Raw genomic sequence first — 15,520 nt, forward strand, 5'->3', positions numbered from 1 at the left:
AGCCACAACACACTGGGACAGGGGTGGCATCAGGAGTGGGTGGCCACAGTAGCCGCGACATGCCAGACAGGGCTGGCACCAGGAGTAGGTGGCCACGGTAGCCATGACATGCCAGAAAAGGGTGGCACAAGGAGTGGGTGGCCATGGTAGCCACGACACGCCAGGACAGGGGTGGCACTGGGAGTGGCTGGCCACAGTAGCCACGACACGCCAGGATGGGGGTGGCACGCCATCCCGGCATGTCGTGGCTACCGTGGTCACCTACTCCTGGTGCCACCTCCTGCTACATGGTCACCAGTGGCGGGCTGAGACCTGACAAACTCATCAGTGCACAACAAACACCCTGGACCCCGTCGCATCCCTATGGAGCCCACCAGGCTTCAGCCCCCGGGTGGGGGGGGCTCGGCCACTCCTCCCCCCTCCCCACGCCCCCTGGGACCTCCTGCCCCATGTCACCGTCACAGCAGCCCCATGGGAACGGGGAGGTTACCCTGGATAGACGCTGCGCCGGGGGCTGCGTGCTCCTGGGAGCGCTCGGGGGAGACGCGTGGATCCAGAGACAGGCTCAGCGCTTGGGGACACGCGTGGGTTTGGGGACACGCGTGGGTTTGGGGACACGCGTGGGTTTGGTGACACGCGTGGTGCTGCCCCGCCGGCATATTCCCATGCTGGGGACAAGCACAGCGTTTGGCAACACGCGTGGCGCTCCCCCTCCACGACACACAGAGTGCAGTGGGGACACACATGGCTCCTGGGGACACGTGTGACCCCGGCCATCCCGGGACACTTCTGACATACCGTACCCTGCTGTGCCGGGCAAAGCTGGAAAAGGTCAGTCTCTCCGGAGAGGATTAGGAAACACCAGAGGCGACGGTAAAAATTAAAGTTATTAATGAAGGCGCTAATTAAGAAAAGAAACTGGGGTGGAGGGTAGGAAAAGTGTTGCTAGCAGAGGATGGTTTCGATCCATCGACCTCTGGGTTATGGGCCCAGCACGCTTCCGCTGCGCCACTCTGCTGCTTGGTGGGTAGTCTCTCCCGGCGCCATAAGTAGAGGTTCTCGCTGCGCGCATGCGCACTGAGCCGCCCGCTCCATTCATGAGCATCGTACCCCCTCCAGCGGCCGCCCACCGCCCAGCGTGCGCGCGCGGCCCGCTCCCTGATTGGCCCCTCTCACCCCGCCTCCTCCTCAGCTTGACAGTTACCCCAGCCAATAGCTTGCAACGAACGTCTCCCCGGCCGCCAGCCTCGCGGCGGCGCGGGACCCAATAAGCGGGCGGGTTGTTGGGGGGTCAGGGGAGCGCAGCCCGGCGGGGTCTCCACAGCGGCGTTCATTGTTGGGCAGCGGCGGAGCCATGAGGTGAGGGGCGGCGGGTGCGGGAACCCCCGGGCCGGGGACCCCCGGGCCGCCCCCCCTGACGCCGCCTCCCTTCTCTCCGCAGGGGCGACCGAGGCCGAGGCCGCGGCGGACGCTTTGGTTCCAGGGGAGGCCCTGGCAGTGGGCGAGTCTGGCTTCTGCTCTAGCGAGGGTGGCTCTCTAGCGTGCCAGGCCTAGGGGTGGGCTGCGGCCGCCCCCCGGGGCGCGCTGCCGGGGCGCAGGGACCGGGGTGCCAGCGTGCAGTGTAGCGCAGGAGAGCGGTGAGGCGTAGAGCTGGGGGCGGGGGGAGGGGGCTGGCCCCGCCGGGCCGTGTCTGTCAGCGCTGGGAAGCCCCCGGTGGGCGGCCACCGCCGGTTCGCACCGGGGCGGGGGGGTCAGCTAGCGGTAGGGGGGTCACGAAGAAACCTGTCCTGTTTCTGTAGGGCCTTTCTCGCGCCTCGGGACCAAACCTCGACGAAATGGTGATGGGGGTTGGGGTGGGAGTGTGTGTGAGTGTGTGTGTGAGTGAGTGAGTGTGTGCTGGTGATGACAAAAGCCGCGAGCGGGCAGACATCCCCGCAGAGAATAAAGTTCTTTTTTTCTTTCCCCCCTTTAGGTTCCGGCCCTTTGTGCCGCACATCCCCTTTGATTTCTATGTCGTGAGTAACCCTCTCCTATGGAGCTGTTTGCAGGCAACAGCTGCGGGACTTTTCCTTGTTTAAAGATGCATCTTAAAAACCTCGTTTGCTGACTTTGGTGGCTTGACTTCTTTTAGTAAAGGAATTCACTGAAAATGCTGTTGGTTCAGTAACCTAACCCGAAATAGACCTCCTTACTGTCTCTGTTGTTCGGAGTACGGATGACTAGGATGCAGTTGAGTAATAATCACAACAAATAAATGCCTTAACTGAGGGTGTTTTTCCTGCTTTTTAAGGCACCCTACTCACCCAGACCCTCAATTCTGTCAGCTCCAGCACAGACCTGACAGGTTACTCTGACAGCTGCCATTCCCCTGTCAGATGTTCTCCAGGCTGTTTTGCCACGTTGGTCCTCACAGGACCAAGAGCAACATGCTTTTCCCACCTTTTTATAGGAGGAAATAATTTCCTTCTTCTACCAAGCATCTGCCCATTACAGACACGTGGCTTCTAAGGCAAACAAGTTCACTTACATTTCCCTTCCAGGCCATGGCTTTGAATCCCACCATAATGGAAAAGCTCTGGCCATCTGCAAACAAAGAAACTGTAATACAGTTAATAAAAATCCTCAATAGACCCATTCTTAATTAGATCTGCCCTGTCTCGCACCCTGTAGTTGCATGGGCACACTGGTGGCTCCTCTGCCATTCCTGAAGACCTGCTGTTCCTGTCAGAGCACAGTGAGAGCATACGGGCTCTCCCTCCCTTAGGATAATGTGAATTTGTAAAAGCAGTAAGCGAAGAGAAAACAGCGCTGGAGAATTAAAAAAAAAAAAAAAATCGGAGTAAATTTTGCTGGTGAGTGGGTTGAACCAAAGTTTTGTTCTTGGGCGTTGCAGTCTGATATCTGATCCCGTTTCAGTGCGAAATGGCTTTCCCCCGCGTAAAACCTGCCGCTGATGAGACTGCGTTCAGCGAAGCCTTACTGAAGAGAAACCAGGATCTTGCTCCGACCGCTGCTGAACAGGTTTTGTGCTGAAAATTGCCTTAAATTCTTTGGTTGGATGCTACTGCAGTGTTAAGAGAATGCAAAGACACGCTGTCCTTCAGAGAGTATAGCCAGGTGCAGTCATTACAAGCCTAAAAAACAATTGCTTCTCTGAAATAAAGACTGCAGTAGAGATACGGGTGGAGTTTCTTGGAACAGTGATTTTTAAGTGTTTCTTTTACCTGTTATGTACCTTGCATCAGGGCTGTCTGCATTACACTGTGCAAGATCAGATTATTTCAAGTTTGGACAACTGGCTGATAACACCACCCCTCTCCAATTCCTTTTCAGGCTTCCATTCTTTCTCTGGTGACCAAAATAAACAACGTGATCGACAACTTAATTGTAGCACCAGGAACATTTGAAGTGGTGAGTTCAAAACTGGCAAGCTCGGAGAAAAAGCTGTGTGGGGAGATGCTTTGGTAGAAGCAATGCCGCTGTTCTAGCTACCAAACCCAGCTCAAAGTTGTCTTAAAGAGTCATGCTGACTCCCAGAAACGTAGCACATGCATTAAATTCTCCAATTTTTGCTCTTTCAAACAGCAAATCGAAGAGGTTCGCCAGGTGGGTTCCTACAAGAAGGGCACCATGACAACGGGGCACAACGTGGCTGATCTAGTTGTGATTCTGAAAATCCTGCCCACCCGTGAGTAGCGGCTGCATGGCTGCTGAGGGGACTGCAGCGCTCATACCCGCTCTGACCGCCTCTTCTGCTTCTCCCTAGTGGAAGCTGTGGCAGCCTTGGGAAACAAAGTCGTGGAAAGCCTGAGAGCACAGGACCCCAGTGAAGGTGGGATGCTCTTCTGCGTCATATGGGGTCGAGGGGGATGTAGGCTGATGTGAGGCAGTTTACCTGTGAGCTTTGGGGTTTGTCTAAAGGGTATGGTGCTGAGCCTGGCGCCACTGCCAAGATCTGTGGTCTTTCCCGTGTTCCCGCATGCTGGTAAGGTCTTCCAGCTCCTCCATGAGGAATTCTTGTTGTTTCTCCCCAGTCTTGACCATGCTGACCAACGAGACCGGCTTCGAGATCAGCTCTGCGGATGCAACGGTAAAGATCCTTATCACCACGGTACCGCCCAACCTCCGGAAGCTGGACCCCGAGCTACACCGTAAGAGCTCAGCCCCACAATGTGAACCTTCACCGGAGTGGCGGGGAGCCAGCTGGCCTCCCCTGGCCCATACTTACTCAGCTTTTGGTTGGAAAAAAAACCCAAAACAACCAAACAAACCAGGGGCATTTCTGTTGCTTCTTTCAGTGGACATCAAAGTGCTGCAAAGCGCCCTGGCTGCCATCAGACATGCTCGCTGGTTCGAGGAGAATGCTTCGCAGTCCACGTGAGTTTGGCCCTGCAGCTCTGAGGCCCAGCTGGAATAATCTTTACAGAGAACAGGGAAAAGGAAAGGCTGTTCCTGCAGCAGAAGGGCACTTGATGCATTACAAACCCTCCTCCTGCCATCTCCAGGGTGAAGGTCTTAATCCGGCTGCTGAAAGACCTGAGAATTCGATTCCCTGGCTTTGAGCCCCTCACACCCTGGATTCTGGACCTGCTGGTGAGCGCACGTGGGCGAACGCTGATGGTGTGCCGGGCATGCCGTAGCCAACTTACAGCTCTCTGTGTGTCCCTGGGCTCCAGCAGCAGCAGGAATTGGGATTCTTGCACTTCCTTTGCTGTGAGCCGCTCTCATCCTAAACCCTCTCTTTTCTTTTTTCATCTCTTCAGGGGCACTACGCCGTGATGAACAACCCCACCAGGCAGCCCCTGGCACTCAACATCGCCTACAGGTCTGTCGCTGTTTGCTTCGCTGGTATAAATTCCTGTTACCACCCCTTTTGAACACACCAAATAAAAGCGGCAGCACCTCAGGGCTTGAAGGGACCGAACTGGAGACAGAAGCAGACTCCTCACATAGATGTGCTAGTTCCAGACTTCCTGGCTGTGTTTCTGTGCTGGAACAGACTAGTTTCTAACCTGAAATGTCTTTGTCCTGTAGGCGCTGCCTTCAGATCCTGGCAGCGGGGCTCTTCCTCCCTGGATCTGTTGGTATCACTGATCCCTGCGAGAGTGGAAACTTCAGAGTCCACACAGTTATGACCCTGGAACAGCAGGTGAGCTGCCTTGCCCGCAGCAGGAGAAGGGTCTAGAACCTGACCGCGCTCTGACTCTTCCTCCTCTCTGCAGGACATGGTGTGCTACACCGCGCAGACGCTTGTCCGCATTCTCTCACATGGAGGCTACAGGAAAATCCTCGGCCAAGAGGGTGATGCTAGCTGTAAGTGGGGTCGGTGCAATGCGTGGGTCTTCCTCCAGGCAGGCTGTCAGCATCTCGGGGGAACAGGACTGGTTTTCTGTGTTGCTGGAGGAAAATTAAGGGGTCCAAGAAGTGACTCATTAAAGCCCGGAGCAGTAGGGAGGAGGCAGCGAAGCTGGGGAGGTGTCGTGCTTCTCCCTGCACGTCCTGGGGACAGGGTCCGTCTGTGCTGCTCAAAGTCACCCTGAGCCCATTTTTGCAGACCTGGCTTCCGAAATGTCCACGTGGGATGGGGTGATAGTGACACCTTCTGAGAAGGCTTACGAGAAGCCTCCAGAGAAGAAAGAAGGAGAAGAGGAAGAAGAGAACCAAGAAGAACCTGCTACAGGCGAGGAGGAGGAGAGCATGGAGACGCAGGAGTGACTCGCCCAGGTAAAGCCTGTCAGTACTGCCGCCTGCAAGAAGGCAGCTCCGGGCAGGGGAGGGAAGGGTTTGCCCCAGGGTGGTGCCCCCCCCTCAACAGCCCGTCTTTCCCCCTGCAGTAGGGCTCCCCACCGCCGGGTGCTGCTGGCTGAAGGATGTGAAGCACGAGTGGAGGACTGACCCTGTCCTCAGTGAACGCAGCCAGCTGATGTGACCTGGCCCCCGTATGTGTTTTTAGGTTTTTTGTGGTTTTTTTAAGTCACATATTAAAGCATTCCTTCCTTTGGAGCGCGTCCTGTTTGTTCAGGTAGAAGATGCTCACTGTAGAAGGAGGCCAGAAAAAGGTCTAACAGCAGGAGAAAGTTCCTGAACTTGAAGAAAACCCACCCGGGGCTGCTGAACCCCAGCCTGACCTCTCTGCTGGCAGCACCTGCCTGTTTCTGCTTTCCCCAAGAGGCTGGGGCCGTGACACGGGAGCGTTTAGACCCACACTACCTCACCAGCCCATAAGCAACGCACGGTCACTTTTATTACAGTGCCTACAAATCTAGAAATACAATTCAGGGTCCCCCGGTTCCTTCAGCTGCAGCTGAAGAGCTGCAGCCTCACTCTGCAGGACTTTTTCCCCCTTCCCGCGCTGCGGAAGCTCAGGAGCACGCTGCTGCAAACAGGGATACCTGCTCCCCTCACCAGCTGCCCATTCCAGTCGCTGTCCTTCCGGGGCCACTCCTGCTCCAGCCCAGCTCCCGGGGCTGTCGGCGCAGCCGTGGTGTGAGGTGGATCCGGCCCGGTGCCACGATGGGGGCCTCACTTCCCGGGCAGGCCCTGGGGGTAGCTGCCCGACGCCTCCAGCATGGCCTTCCTTCGTACCGCCTCCTTCGCCACGCTGTGGTTCAGCCTCCGCAGCCGTTCCTGCAGAGGGGTGGGGAGCAGCAGCCGTCAGAGCAGGGGGAGCCGAGATTCCCCCTGAACACCGCAGCCCCCTGACCACCCCCAGGGTCCCCGCGCTGACCTGGGCGTTCTGCAGGATGTTATTGACCAGCACCACTCTGCGCCGGGCGTTCAGCAGCTTCTTCACGTAGGGATCGAGGTCCAGTGCCACTTTCTGGTCCTCGTTGATGCGGCACAGCTCTGGGGAGAGGGCAGAGTGGGGGGAGTGGGCCCAGGGTACCGCAGACCCCCAGGGGATGTGGGGCAAACCCCACTGCACCCCCATAGCCAGGCTGCAGAGGTGACTCCCCCCACATGCCTCACCTGTGGCCAGGCTGTCGATGTGCTCCCGCAGCTCCACCTGGCTCTCCCTGCGGAGAAGACAGCTTGGGGGCCAGGGCAAAACCCTCGACCCCACCCCCGCAGCCCCCAACCCAGCCCTACTCCCCCTCTAACGAGAGCCAGTGTCCCCAGTTGCCCCTAATCTCCTCCCAGTCCTGGTTACCTGCCATCCCTAACTCCTCCCAGCCCTGCTACGTGCCCTCTGCCTCTAAGTGCCACCCCATGTGTACTCCTAACGCCCCCCCCCCATCCCGGGGTCCTGCCCTCAGGGGCGCCAACCCCTGCAGCCCGCTCAGCCCAGCTGTGAACCCCTCAGCTCCCCACCCTGGCACCCCTAAGCTTCTCCAGGTGCTCCGAAAGTCCTCCCCCACCCCACCTTCCCCCGACGCTGCCCCTCCACCCCTGTACCCGCCCCTCTGCCCCTAAGCCCCGCTCTCACCCTGGTAGATGCCCCTCCGTTCCGCTCCCGCCCCGGTACGCGCACCTCGGCCCGGCTCCGGCCCCGCTCCCTGCCCCTCGGGCCCGCTCTCGCCGTCCCCCTCAGGCTCCGGCCCCTCTTCCCTCCCCCCAGCTCCCGGACCTGACGGCGTGGACGTGTCCGTCGAGCTGCCGCACCGCCGGCCGCAGGAACTGCAGCAGCCCCTCCGCGAACAGCTCCCGCGCCGCCGGGCCGCCACTCCCCGCCGCCATCTTGGCGCTGCCGACACCGCAGGGGCCGACGGGAAATGGAGGCAGCGGGGCGGGATACGCAACTTCCGCCCCGCGGGGGCCGCTGGGAAATGGAGTCCTGGGGCCTAGCCGTGGGCCCAGCTGCGGCCAAGCGGGAGGCACAGCTGGAGGCCTAGCAGTTGGTCCAGCTGTGGTCCGGCAGGAGGCACAGCTGAAGACACAGCCGTGGGCCCAGCTGTAGCCTAATGTGAGGTCCAGCTGTGGCACAGTGGGAGACACAGGTAGAGGCCTAGCAGTGGGTCCAGCTGTGGCCTAGCAGGGGGCACAGCTGTTGGCCTTGCAGCAGGCACACAGCTGGAGGCCCAGCTGTGGGCCTAGCAGGAGGCACAGCCCTCCGCAGCGCCAAGCAACCGCAGAAGGTGCAGACCCAGGCAGCAAAACCCAAACCCATTCATTAAATAACAGATAAAACAAACCCCCACTGTGTGGTTTTGGTACTTCCTGCTTCCTTTTTTTTTGGCTTTTTTTTTGCTTTTTTTTTTACAAAAATTAAATTACGAGGGGCAGGGGTTAGTGCAAGGGGCCTGGCTCGGCAGCTGGCATGGTGTGCAGGACCTCATCCAGCAGCTGCAGGGCGCGGTGGAGGTGCACCTCGATCCAGCACGGCGTGTGCTTGATGCTTTGCCGGGGGTAGTCGGGCCCCCAGCCCTTGACGAAGCTCAGCCGCAGGATACACAGCCGCCGCAGGTCATCCACACCGATCCCCGCCGCTGCTGAAAGACCTGTCCAGGAGGGACACAGCTGTGAGTTGGGGACCCCCATGGCCACAGGGGTCCCGTCCCAGCCCTGGGGGCTCACTCACCCACAGCGGGTGCGATGCCTCCCACCGAGCCGGGACCTGGGATGTTCCCGGCCACGGCGGCGGCCTGAGCGGCGGCTGCAGCCTGGGCTGTGGCCGCTTGCTGCTGCATCTGGCGGTGGCACTGGCGCAGGTCAAAAACCTGGGGGGCAACACAGGGGGACCCCTGAGAAGGGTGGCACCAAAGGGTGATACTCTGGGGACCCCCTTCAGCATGGGCAGCACGGTTCCTCTATCCCTGGAGCCCCTTCATTGTCCGTCAGCATGGGGGCACTTTGCCCAGGACTCCCTTTAACATGGGCACGGGGGTCCTTCCACCCTTGGGGTCCCTCCATTGCCACCCACCATGGGGGACGCATTGCCCAGTGCCCCTTTTAACATAGGCACAGGGGTCCCTCCACCCTTGGGATCCCTCCATTGCCCCCTAGCATGAGTGACCCATTGCCCAGGACCCCTTTTAACGTGGCCACCAGGGTCCCTTCATCCCTGGGGTCCCTGCCTCCTGGGGATGCGTCCCCCCAGGGCCACCCCACCTTGATGTAGGCACCAGGGTAGATCTTGTGCACGGCGTCCCCGGGGGCTCTCCCCGCCTCCCGGTCCAGGTAGTAGCTCTGCACGAAGACGGCGTGGTCGCTCAGGCACCGCATCCACACGTCGCCCTCGCCCCGGCACTCCAGCTGCACGCCCTTCCCGATGTGCAGCCTGTCCCACAGAGGCCATCAGCACCCACACCCCCTGGCTGCCCCCCAAATGCCCCTTAGCCCTCTATATCCCCCCCATACATCCCTCATTTGCCCCCTATATCTCCCTCCCTTCTGTCCTGTACATTTCCCATTTTCCCCACCATGTCCTGCCCCTGCCCCATCACTCCTCAGTTGCCCCCTATATCCCCCCCTCCTGCCCCATCACCCTCATTTGCCTCTTACACACCCCAGTTGCCCCCAATATCCCCCCTTCTGCCCCATCACCCCCCAGTTGCCCCCTATGTCACCCCTTCATCCCTATATCACCCATTTTCCCTATATCCCCAATTCTGCCCCATATATCCCCCACTTGCCCCCTATATCACCCCCGCCCATACATCACCTCTGCCCCCACACACACCCTTTTGCCCCCCATCTCCCCCTTCTGCCCCAGGTCTCATCCCCACATTACCCGCCCCCCCCCATTTACCCCATCCATTCCTTCATCCCTCATTCACGCCTACACACATCCTCCTCCCGCTCCCCACTTTTTCTCCATGCTGCCCCCCAACCCTCTGCCACGCCATTGCCCTGTGTCCCCCCGGCCCTTGCCCCCTGCCCCACCGGGCCCGCTCGCTGGCGTCGGTGCGGTGCACATTGGAGAGCTGCCCCAGGCAGAAGCGGTCCCCCCCTGAGGGGTCCACGTAACCATCCACGATGACCACGGGGCAGCTGGACGGCACCTTGAAGATCTCCCCCACCTGCACATCCATCTCAAAGTAGGCGATGGAGCACCAAAACTCCGGCCCTGGAGAGGGGACACACACGGATGGGGGGGATCAGGGCAGCCACGGCGTGGATGGGGTGATCACCAGGGTGTTAATTAGGGTTGGGGGTGCTTACCAGGGTGGGTAGACACCGGTTGCTGGTATGGTCCGGAGCTATGGTGTGGGGGCCCTAGGGAGGGGGCAGAGATGGAGTCAGCACAGCGAAAGAGCTGGGACCTCGTAGGTGACCCCAGCCCCATGGCCCCCCAGACCTACAGTAGTGGTTGGGGTGGTGGAGTGGGGGCTGTGGGTGGCTCCGGCTGCTGGGCTGTGGCCCGGGGGTGGGCTGTGCCCCCCCCAGGCTCGGTGCGTAGATGGCTGCGCTGGTCCAGCTCACCGGTGAACCTGGGGCGGGAAAGGGGGTGAACAGGGTGGGGCGTCCCCATGCGGGACCCCCACCGAGCCAGGGGACAGGGGATGTCTCTGGTACTCACTGTGGTAGGGTGGCTTGGGGTAGCCATTCTGGGGGGGGGGCTGCGCCGGGGCGGCCAGGGGTGGTGTGGGACAGGTGACCTGTAGCAGCCCCTCGCCATGGGGCAGCGAGAGCAGGGAGCTGCTGGGGGCCACTGTTGGGGGGTGGAGGGGCTCAGATTGGTGCTCCCAAACCCTTCCCAGGGGATGGGGATGGGGATTAAGGGGGGGTCTCACCTGGGGGTGACATAGGCAGCGCAGGGTAGAAGCTCCCAGGGACGTGGGGGGACTCGGGGAGCTGCAGGGGGGGCAGCGGCTGGCGGTAGGGCTCGGCGGGGGGCAGATGCAGCGCCCGCTTGGCCCCCTGCTCCCGGCCGGGCGGCACCTCCATCTGCACACAGTCATGGACAAACTCCTCCTTCACCAGGCGCGTGGGGGGCACTGGGGAGGGGGGGGGACACACACCGGAGACCATGGGGGGCACGGGGACCCGCAGCGGAGCGGGGGATGCTGGCTCTGGGGGTGCTCCCCGCCGGCCTTGTGCCGGGGTCTCACCTGTGCTCTGGATGCTCAGACCTGTCGGGGGAAGATGGGGTGGGGGGGTGTTATGGGGAGCAGGGCGGGCCCCCCTGGGGGGTCCCAGGGGTGCTGGTGGGACTGACTCACCGATGGTGGGGGCCACCACGCGCTCGTAGTGGTAGGGGTTGACGCAGACGCTGTCGTACTTGAGGTCGAAGGCGAACTGGCAGAATTTAACGTGTTTCAGCTCGTTTTTGTGGAGGTCGGGCCAGCGCCACAGCCGGGCGTAGATGACGTGGGGGAACCCCTTCCTGCCGGCCACCTGGGGGGGGCACACAGGACGGGGACACCGCTGTGACTAGGAGAGCACGCAGGGATCATGTCGTCCCCCCCGCCGCCTCCCGCCCCTTCCAAGCTGACTGCATCCAGCCTGGATGCTGGACCCCCCCCAGCATCCCCCCCCAGCACAGGGGCTGGCGCCAGGCCGGGACCCTGCGGCGGCTGGGGGGGCTCCCCCTGCGCCTCCCCGGCTCCAGACATAACAACCCCCACCCCTGCTCGCAGGCTGCCAGACAGTGACTCATCCCAGGAAGGGGGGCAGAGACGCCGGGGGATGCCAGCGCAGTGGGAGGGGGGGTCCGCGGGCTGGGGGCAACGCTGCCTGCAGCTGCCCCTGCCTCAGTGCGGCTGCCCCAGCAGGGTGGGCACCTCTGCCTGTCCCTGTCCCTGTCCCCCCCCCCTCCATCGCTGGGGCGGCCACAGCTGTGGGTGGGTGGGCGCAAGCCCAGACACTGAAGTCAGCGTGGCTCCCAGCCCAGAGCTGCAGGCTCAGTATGGCAGGGGTCCCCCTGTGTGCCCCTCCCCAGGACGTCCCTCTGCTGGGCCCCTTGCTGCCCAAGCCCCCCCAGTTTGGGGAGGGCTGGGGCATCCGGGGGCATCCCAACACCCAGATCCCCCAAGCTTGGGGAGGGCTTGCAGGGAGTGTCACGGGGCACTTGGGTCCCCCCCAGCTCAGGGAGGGTTGTGGGGTCTAGGTGGTCATGGGGCACCCCAGCACCCAGGTCCCCGCACTCGGGCAGCGCCGTGGGGTGCATGGGGGGCCATCAGGCAGCCAGTGCCCGGTGTCCCGGCACGGCAGGGTTACCTGGAGCCGCCCGTCCAAGGTGCGCTGGATGGTGACGCACTTGCTGGGGTGGGCGCCGTTGGTGGTGACGGCGGCGATGAGCGAGTCGAGCTCGTCCTTCTTCTCCTTGAGCTTCTTGACGAGGCTCTCGATGGCCCGCTTGGCGAAGGTCTCGTTCTCCCCGCCCTGCCGGTGGCACATCAGGCTGTGCACGATGCTCAGGCAGACGTCGCTGCTCGTGGGCGCGCCGAGGGACATGGCGCTGCTCCCCTGCAAGGCACGGCACCGCACGGCCCTGCCTGTCACCCCGCAGCAGGGGACCTGCCGCCCCCTCTGCCCTCGCCTGTGTGGCCACCACTGTGGCATGGGCCACCGAGCTGGTACGGGGTGCCTGTGCCCACGGGGCAGACACCGTGCTGGCAAGTGGGACACGTGGCCCCTGTGTGGCACCGGGGATGGGGCAGCTCCCTGAAATGGCATGTAGCAGGCGAGGCAGACGTGGGACAAAGCTGTATGTCACCTCAAAGTGGGGGGCCAGCCTGGACGCCTGCGTTCCGGGGTCCCTGCCTGGGGTGGGAGGAGGCACAGGGGTTACAGCGATGCTGGGACACGCGGGGTGTCCCCAGCTCCCCACGATCCCTGGCTCTGATGGCCACAAAGGCAGAGTTGGGCCACGGCATCACGCTCCGCGGCGTGCATGGGGACACCCGCCATGTCACACAACAGCCTGGCAGGGAGGACACTTGCGTGTGTGCAGTGTGCAAGGGTGCGTGCATGCAAGCACTCGCTCCGGGCTGGAGTGATGGACGCATGCTCCGCTGCTGCCTGTGCTGCTGCCTGTCCTATCGAGGGTGTGGGGGCCAGACTAAACAGAGCCCCAGCTTGGCGCCGCTCCTTAACCCCTCGCTCGCTGCTGGGCTTCTCCCTTTCCTGCCTCCCCTGCCAGACTGTGTCCACGCCAAGAGCTGCACACACGCACACGTGCCGGGGCCCCGTGAGCATCCCCCCACCCGGCCGTGCCCGTGCCGGGGCTCTGCGCCTGCTGCGGTGCCGCTGCCGTGGGGTCCTGGTTCTGCATCGCGGTGGCTGCAACGCTCCAGGGCTTGGGAAAAACCTTGAGCTGGCGGCAGACACAACAAACCGCCAGCCCTTGCTCCGCGCTGCTTATCGGCGGGACGGGAGGCAGGCTGTCCTGCCAGCACCCTGCCTGCGTCTTCCCCCCAGCGTGGGTGCAGGGCCATGGCCCCCCCTTGCCGGAGTGATGCTGCTGGTGGGGCTCCTCCAGCCTGAGACAAGCCAGATGCTGTCGGCCATGGGGACACCTCTGGGGATGCTGGAGGGGCCCTGCGGAGTCCCCCGTGGCTGGAGCACAGCCCTGAGCCCCCGTCAGGCTACGGGGTTCACCCATGGGTGCTAATGCAGCCTCGCGCACCCACTCCCGGGATGCCTGGTGCAGCCTCGACACTGGCACACTCCTGCCTGCTCCCCACCAGCCAGCTCGTCCCCAGGGTCCCTGCCTGCCCTGCACCCTCTGCCTCAAGGCTCAAATTTGAGGCCAGAAGAGGCAAAAGAGGGTGGCGGGGACTCCCTGTGAGCAGGGGCTGTGTGGGATCGTGCTGGCAGAGCCCCAGCGTCGGTCCCAGTTCCCCCCAGCTCCCATTATCTGGGAGCAAAGTGAGCGGCCGATGCCGAAGCTCCAGAAAAGACTCGAATGGCCAGGGCTGTCTCCGGCCCCATCCAAAACTCTGCCCAGTCTGCTTTGGGGCAAACTGGGGTGAGTAGGAGGCAGAGACGGCTTCTCCCTGGCTCCAGCTGCCTTGCGGCGATGCGGTGGCTGGGAGCACTCGGTGAGATCTCCCCTCCACCCCACCCCGCATCGCTCCTGCCGTTACAATACCTCGCTGATGCCGTGGTCTGCGTCGCACAGCCGGAGCCAGCCTTGTCCCCTGGAGCCAGCTCCTGCAGCCCCGGCACGGACACCCGCTCCGGCCTAATCTCCTCGGCCGCTAACTTTGCTCCCAGATAATCCCAAGGACAGGGACAAAGGCGGGTGCCTGGGTGGGGATTTCATTCCTGCCTGCGCCTCCCTGCTGCCAGCCCGGCTTCTGCCCCCCCAGCCCAGCTCTGGTCCCCCTCTGGGTAGGGGGATGCTCCCTGTGCTGGGCTCTGGGCGGGAGGCTGGGAGGGAGGCGGGAGGGCTGCCCTGGAGAAGCGGGTGCCAAGAGGCCACCCCTGCCCCAAACCCCAGCTCCCAGGGCTTCGCGGGGCAGGGGCCCGCCTCCGTCCCCAGGTCCCCTGTGGCCTGAAAGCTGGGCTGCTGGGGGGGGGGAGAGCGGGGAGCAGCCCAGGGGTCTCCCGAAGCAGGTGGTGGCCTCGTGCCCCCATGCGCGGCCACCGCTCCCCGAGGCCCGGAGCTGACGGCGAGGGGCTGGGGGCAGCAGCAGCAGGTGGGTGGGCATGGCGGGGTGACGGGTGGGCGCGAGGCCTCGAGGAGGGGGCACGACCCCGTGGGACTCGGCAAGCGCTGAGCGGGGCTGGGCCGGCTACTCACCTCCGCCGCCCGGCTCTCCTCACTCGGGGTCCGGCTCCTGCTGCATCTCCTCCGGCTGCCTGTCCCTGCCCAGCCCTGCCTGCTGCTGCCCACAGCCCTGCCCGTTCCTGCCTGTCCCCACCTGCTGCTGCCCGTGGCCCTGCCTGCTCCTGCCAGTCCCTGCCCGCAGCCCTGCCTGCTCCTGCCAGTCCCTACCCACAGCCCTGCCTACGGCCCTACCTGCTCCTGCCCATCCCTGCCTGCTCCTACCCGCTCCTGCCTGTCCCTGCCCGTGGCCCTGCCTGCTCCTGCCGGTCGCTGCCCACTCCTGCCGTTCCCTGCCCGCTCCTGCCGGTCCCTGCCCGTTCCCTGCCGTTCCCTGCCCGCTCCTGCCGGTCCCTGCCCGTTCCCTGCCGGTCCCTGCCCGTTCCCTGCCCGCTCCTGCCGCCGCTTTGCAACTTGTTTGCTACAATAACAAAAGGAGAAGCCGGAGCGCGTGAGGCGCTGGTGCGCCGCAGCCAATAGCAGGCGCCGTGACAGGCGGCCGTCGGGTCGCCAACCAATAGCGGCCTCGCTTCCATCGCGGGCGGGGCGGCCGAGGCGGGCCCCGCTCCCGCCGCCCCAGGGACCCTCCGGCAGCGGCGGGGGGAGGCAGGGCCGGGCGGGGGGTGGGTGGGCTACAGGCGCAGCCGGGGCAGCCCCGGCATCACCATCATCCTCACCCCCCTCGGTGCCGGCGGCAGGCCGGGCTGGAGCAGGGGCGGCTCCGGGGGGGACCTCAGAGCAGCCCCCAGTGCCCAAAGGGGCCACCAAGGCTGGAGGCAGGGGGCTTCTTGCAAGGGCAAGATACAAGGATAAGGATACAGCGGGGGGGGGGGGGGGGGGGGGGGCAGCCTTAAGCTGAAAAAAGGC

General features: G+C 63.1%; 3 protein-coding genes and 1 non-coding gene across 6 annotated transcripts; 1 reads left to right on the forward strand and 3 right to left on the reverse strand.

Annotated features, from left to right (window-relative positions):
* Nucleotides 1-946: 946 nt before the first annotated feature.
* Nucleotides 947-1,018, reverse strand: TRNAM-CAU. The gene has a single exon. It is a non-coding gene; the product is annotated as a tRNA-Met (tRNA).
* Nucleotides 1,019-1,250: 232 nt separating this feature from the next.
* Nucleotides 1,251-6,003, forward strand: ILF2 (interleukin enhancer binding factor 2). Its single transcript, XM_037370822.1, has 15 exons — nt 1,251-1,359; nt 1,442-1,501; nt 1,973-2,015; nt 2,917-3,021; nt 3,334-3,411; nt 3,586-3,688; nt 3,767-3,832; nt 4,035-4,151; nt 4,299-4,377; nt 4,506-4,593; nt 4,764-4,825; nt 5,035-5,149; nt 5,223-5,313; nt 5,555-5,724; nt 5,835-6,003. Exons 1-14 carry the CDS (start codon nt 1,355-1,357, stop codon nt 5,713-5,715), a joined length of 1,173 nt encoding a protein of 390 aa, XP_037226719.1. The 5' UTR covers nt 1,251-1,354; the 3' UTR covers nt 5,716-5,724; nt 5,835-6,003.
* Nucleotides 6,004-6,222: 219 nt separating this feature from the next.
* Nucleotides 6,223-7,709, reverse strand: SNAPIN (SNAP associated protein). Its single transcript, XM_037370823.1, has 4 exons — nt 7,568-7,709; nt 6,970-7,016; nt 6,728-6,846; nt 6,223-6,627 (listed from the first exon to the last, which is right to left on the reverse strand). Exons 1-4 carry the CDS (start codon nt 7,675-7,677, stop codon nt 6,523-6,525), a joined length of 381 nt encoding a protein of 126 aa, XP_037226720.1. The 5' UTR covers nt 7,678-7,709; the 3' UTR covers nt 6,223-6,522.
* A 33-nt stretch (nt 7,710-7,742) lies between these two features.
* Nucleotides 7,743-14,788, reverse strand: LOC119139962 (mothers against decapentaplegic homolog 4-like). Of its 3 annotated transcripts, none has more exons than XM_037370819.1 (12): nt 13,976-14,519; nt 12,100-12,348; nt 11,103-11,277; nt 10,992-11,012; nt 10,674-10,877; nt 10,460-10,591; nt 10,242-10,370; nt 10,102-10,155; nt 9,823-10,006; nt 9,049-9,217; nt 8,519-8,657; nt 7,743-8,438 (listed from the first exon to the last, which is right to left on the reverse strand). In XM_037370819.1, exons 2-12 carry the CDS (start codon nt 12,334-12,336, stop codon nt 8,227-8,229), a joined length of 1,656 nt encoding a protein of 551 aa, XP_037226716.1. In that variant the 5' UTR covers nt 12,337-12,348; nt 13,976-14,519; the 3' UTR covers nt 7,743-8,226. The 3 variants fall into 3 exon arrangements, with proteins under 3 accessions (XP_037226716.1, XP_037226718.1, XP_037226717.1); XM_037370821.1 differs by lacking the exon at nt 13,976-14,519 and adding an exon at nt 14,630-14,788 and having other exon boundaries at nt 7,744-8,438; XM_037370820.1 differs by lacking the exons at nt 8,519-8,657; nt 13,976-14,519 and adding an exon at nt 14,630-14,731 and having other exon boundaries at nt 8,251-8,438.
* Nucleotides 14,789-15,520: the final 732 nt, after the last annotated feature.

The sequence above is a fragment of the Falco rusticolus genome, chromosome 19, assembly GCF_015220075.1.
Source record: "Falco rusticolus isolate bFalRus1 chromosome 19, bFalRus1.pri, whole genome shotgun sequence".
NCBI lineage: Eukaryota > Metazoa > Chordata > Aves > Falconiformes > Falconidae > Falco > Falco rusticolus.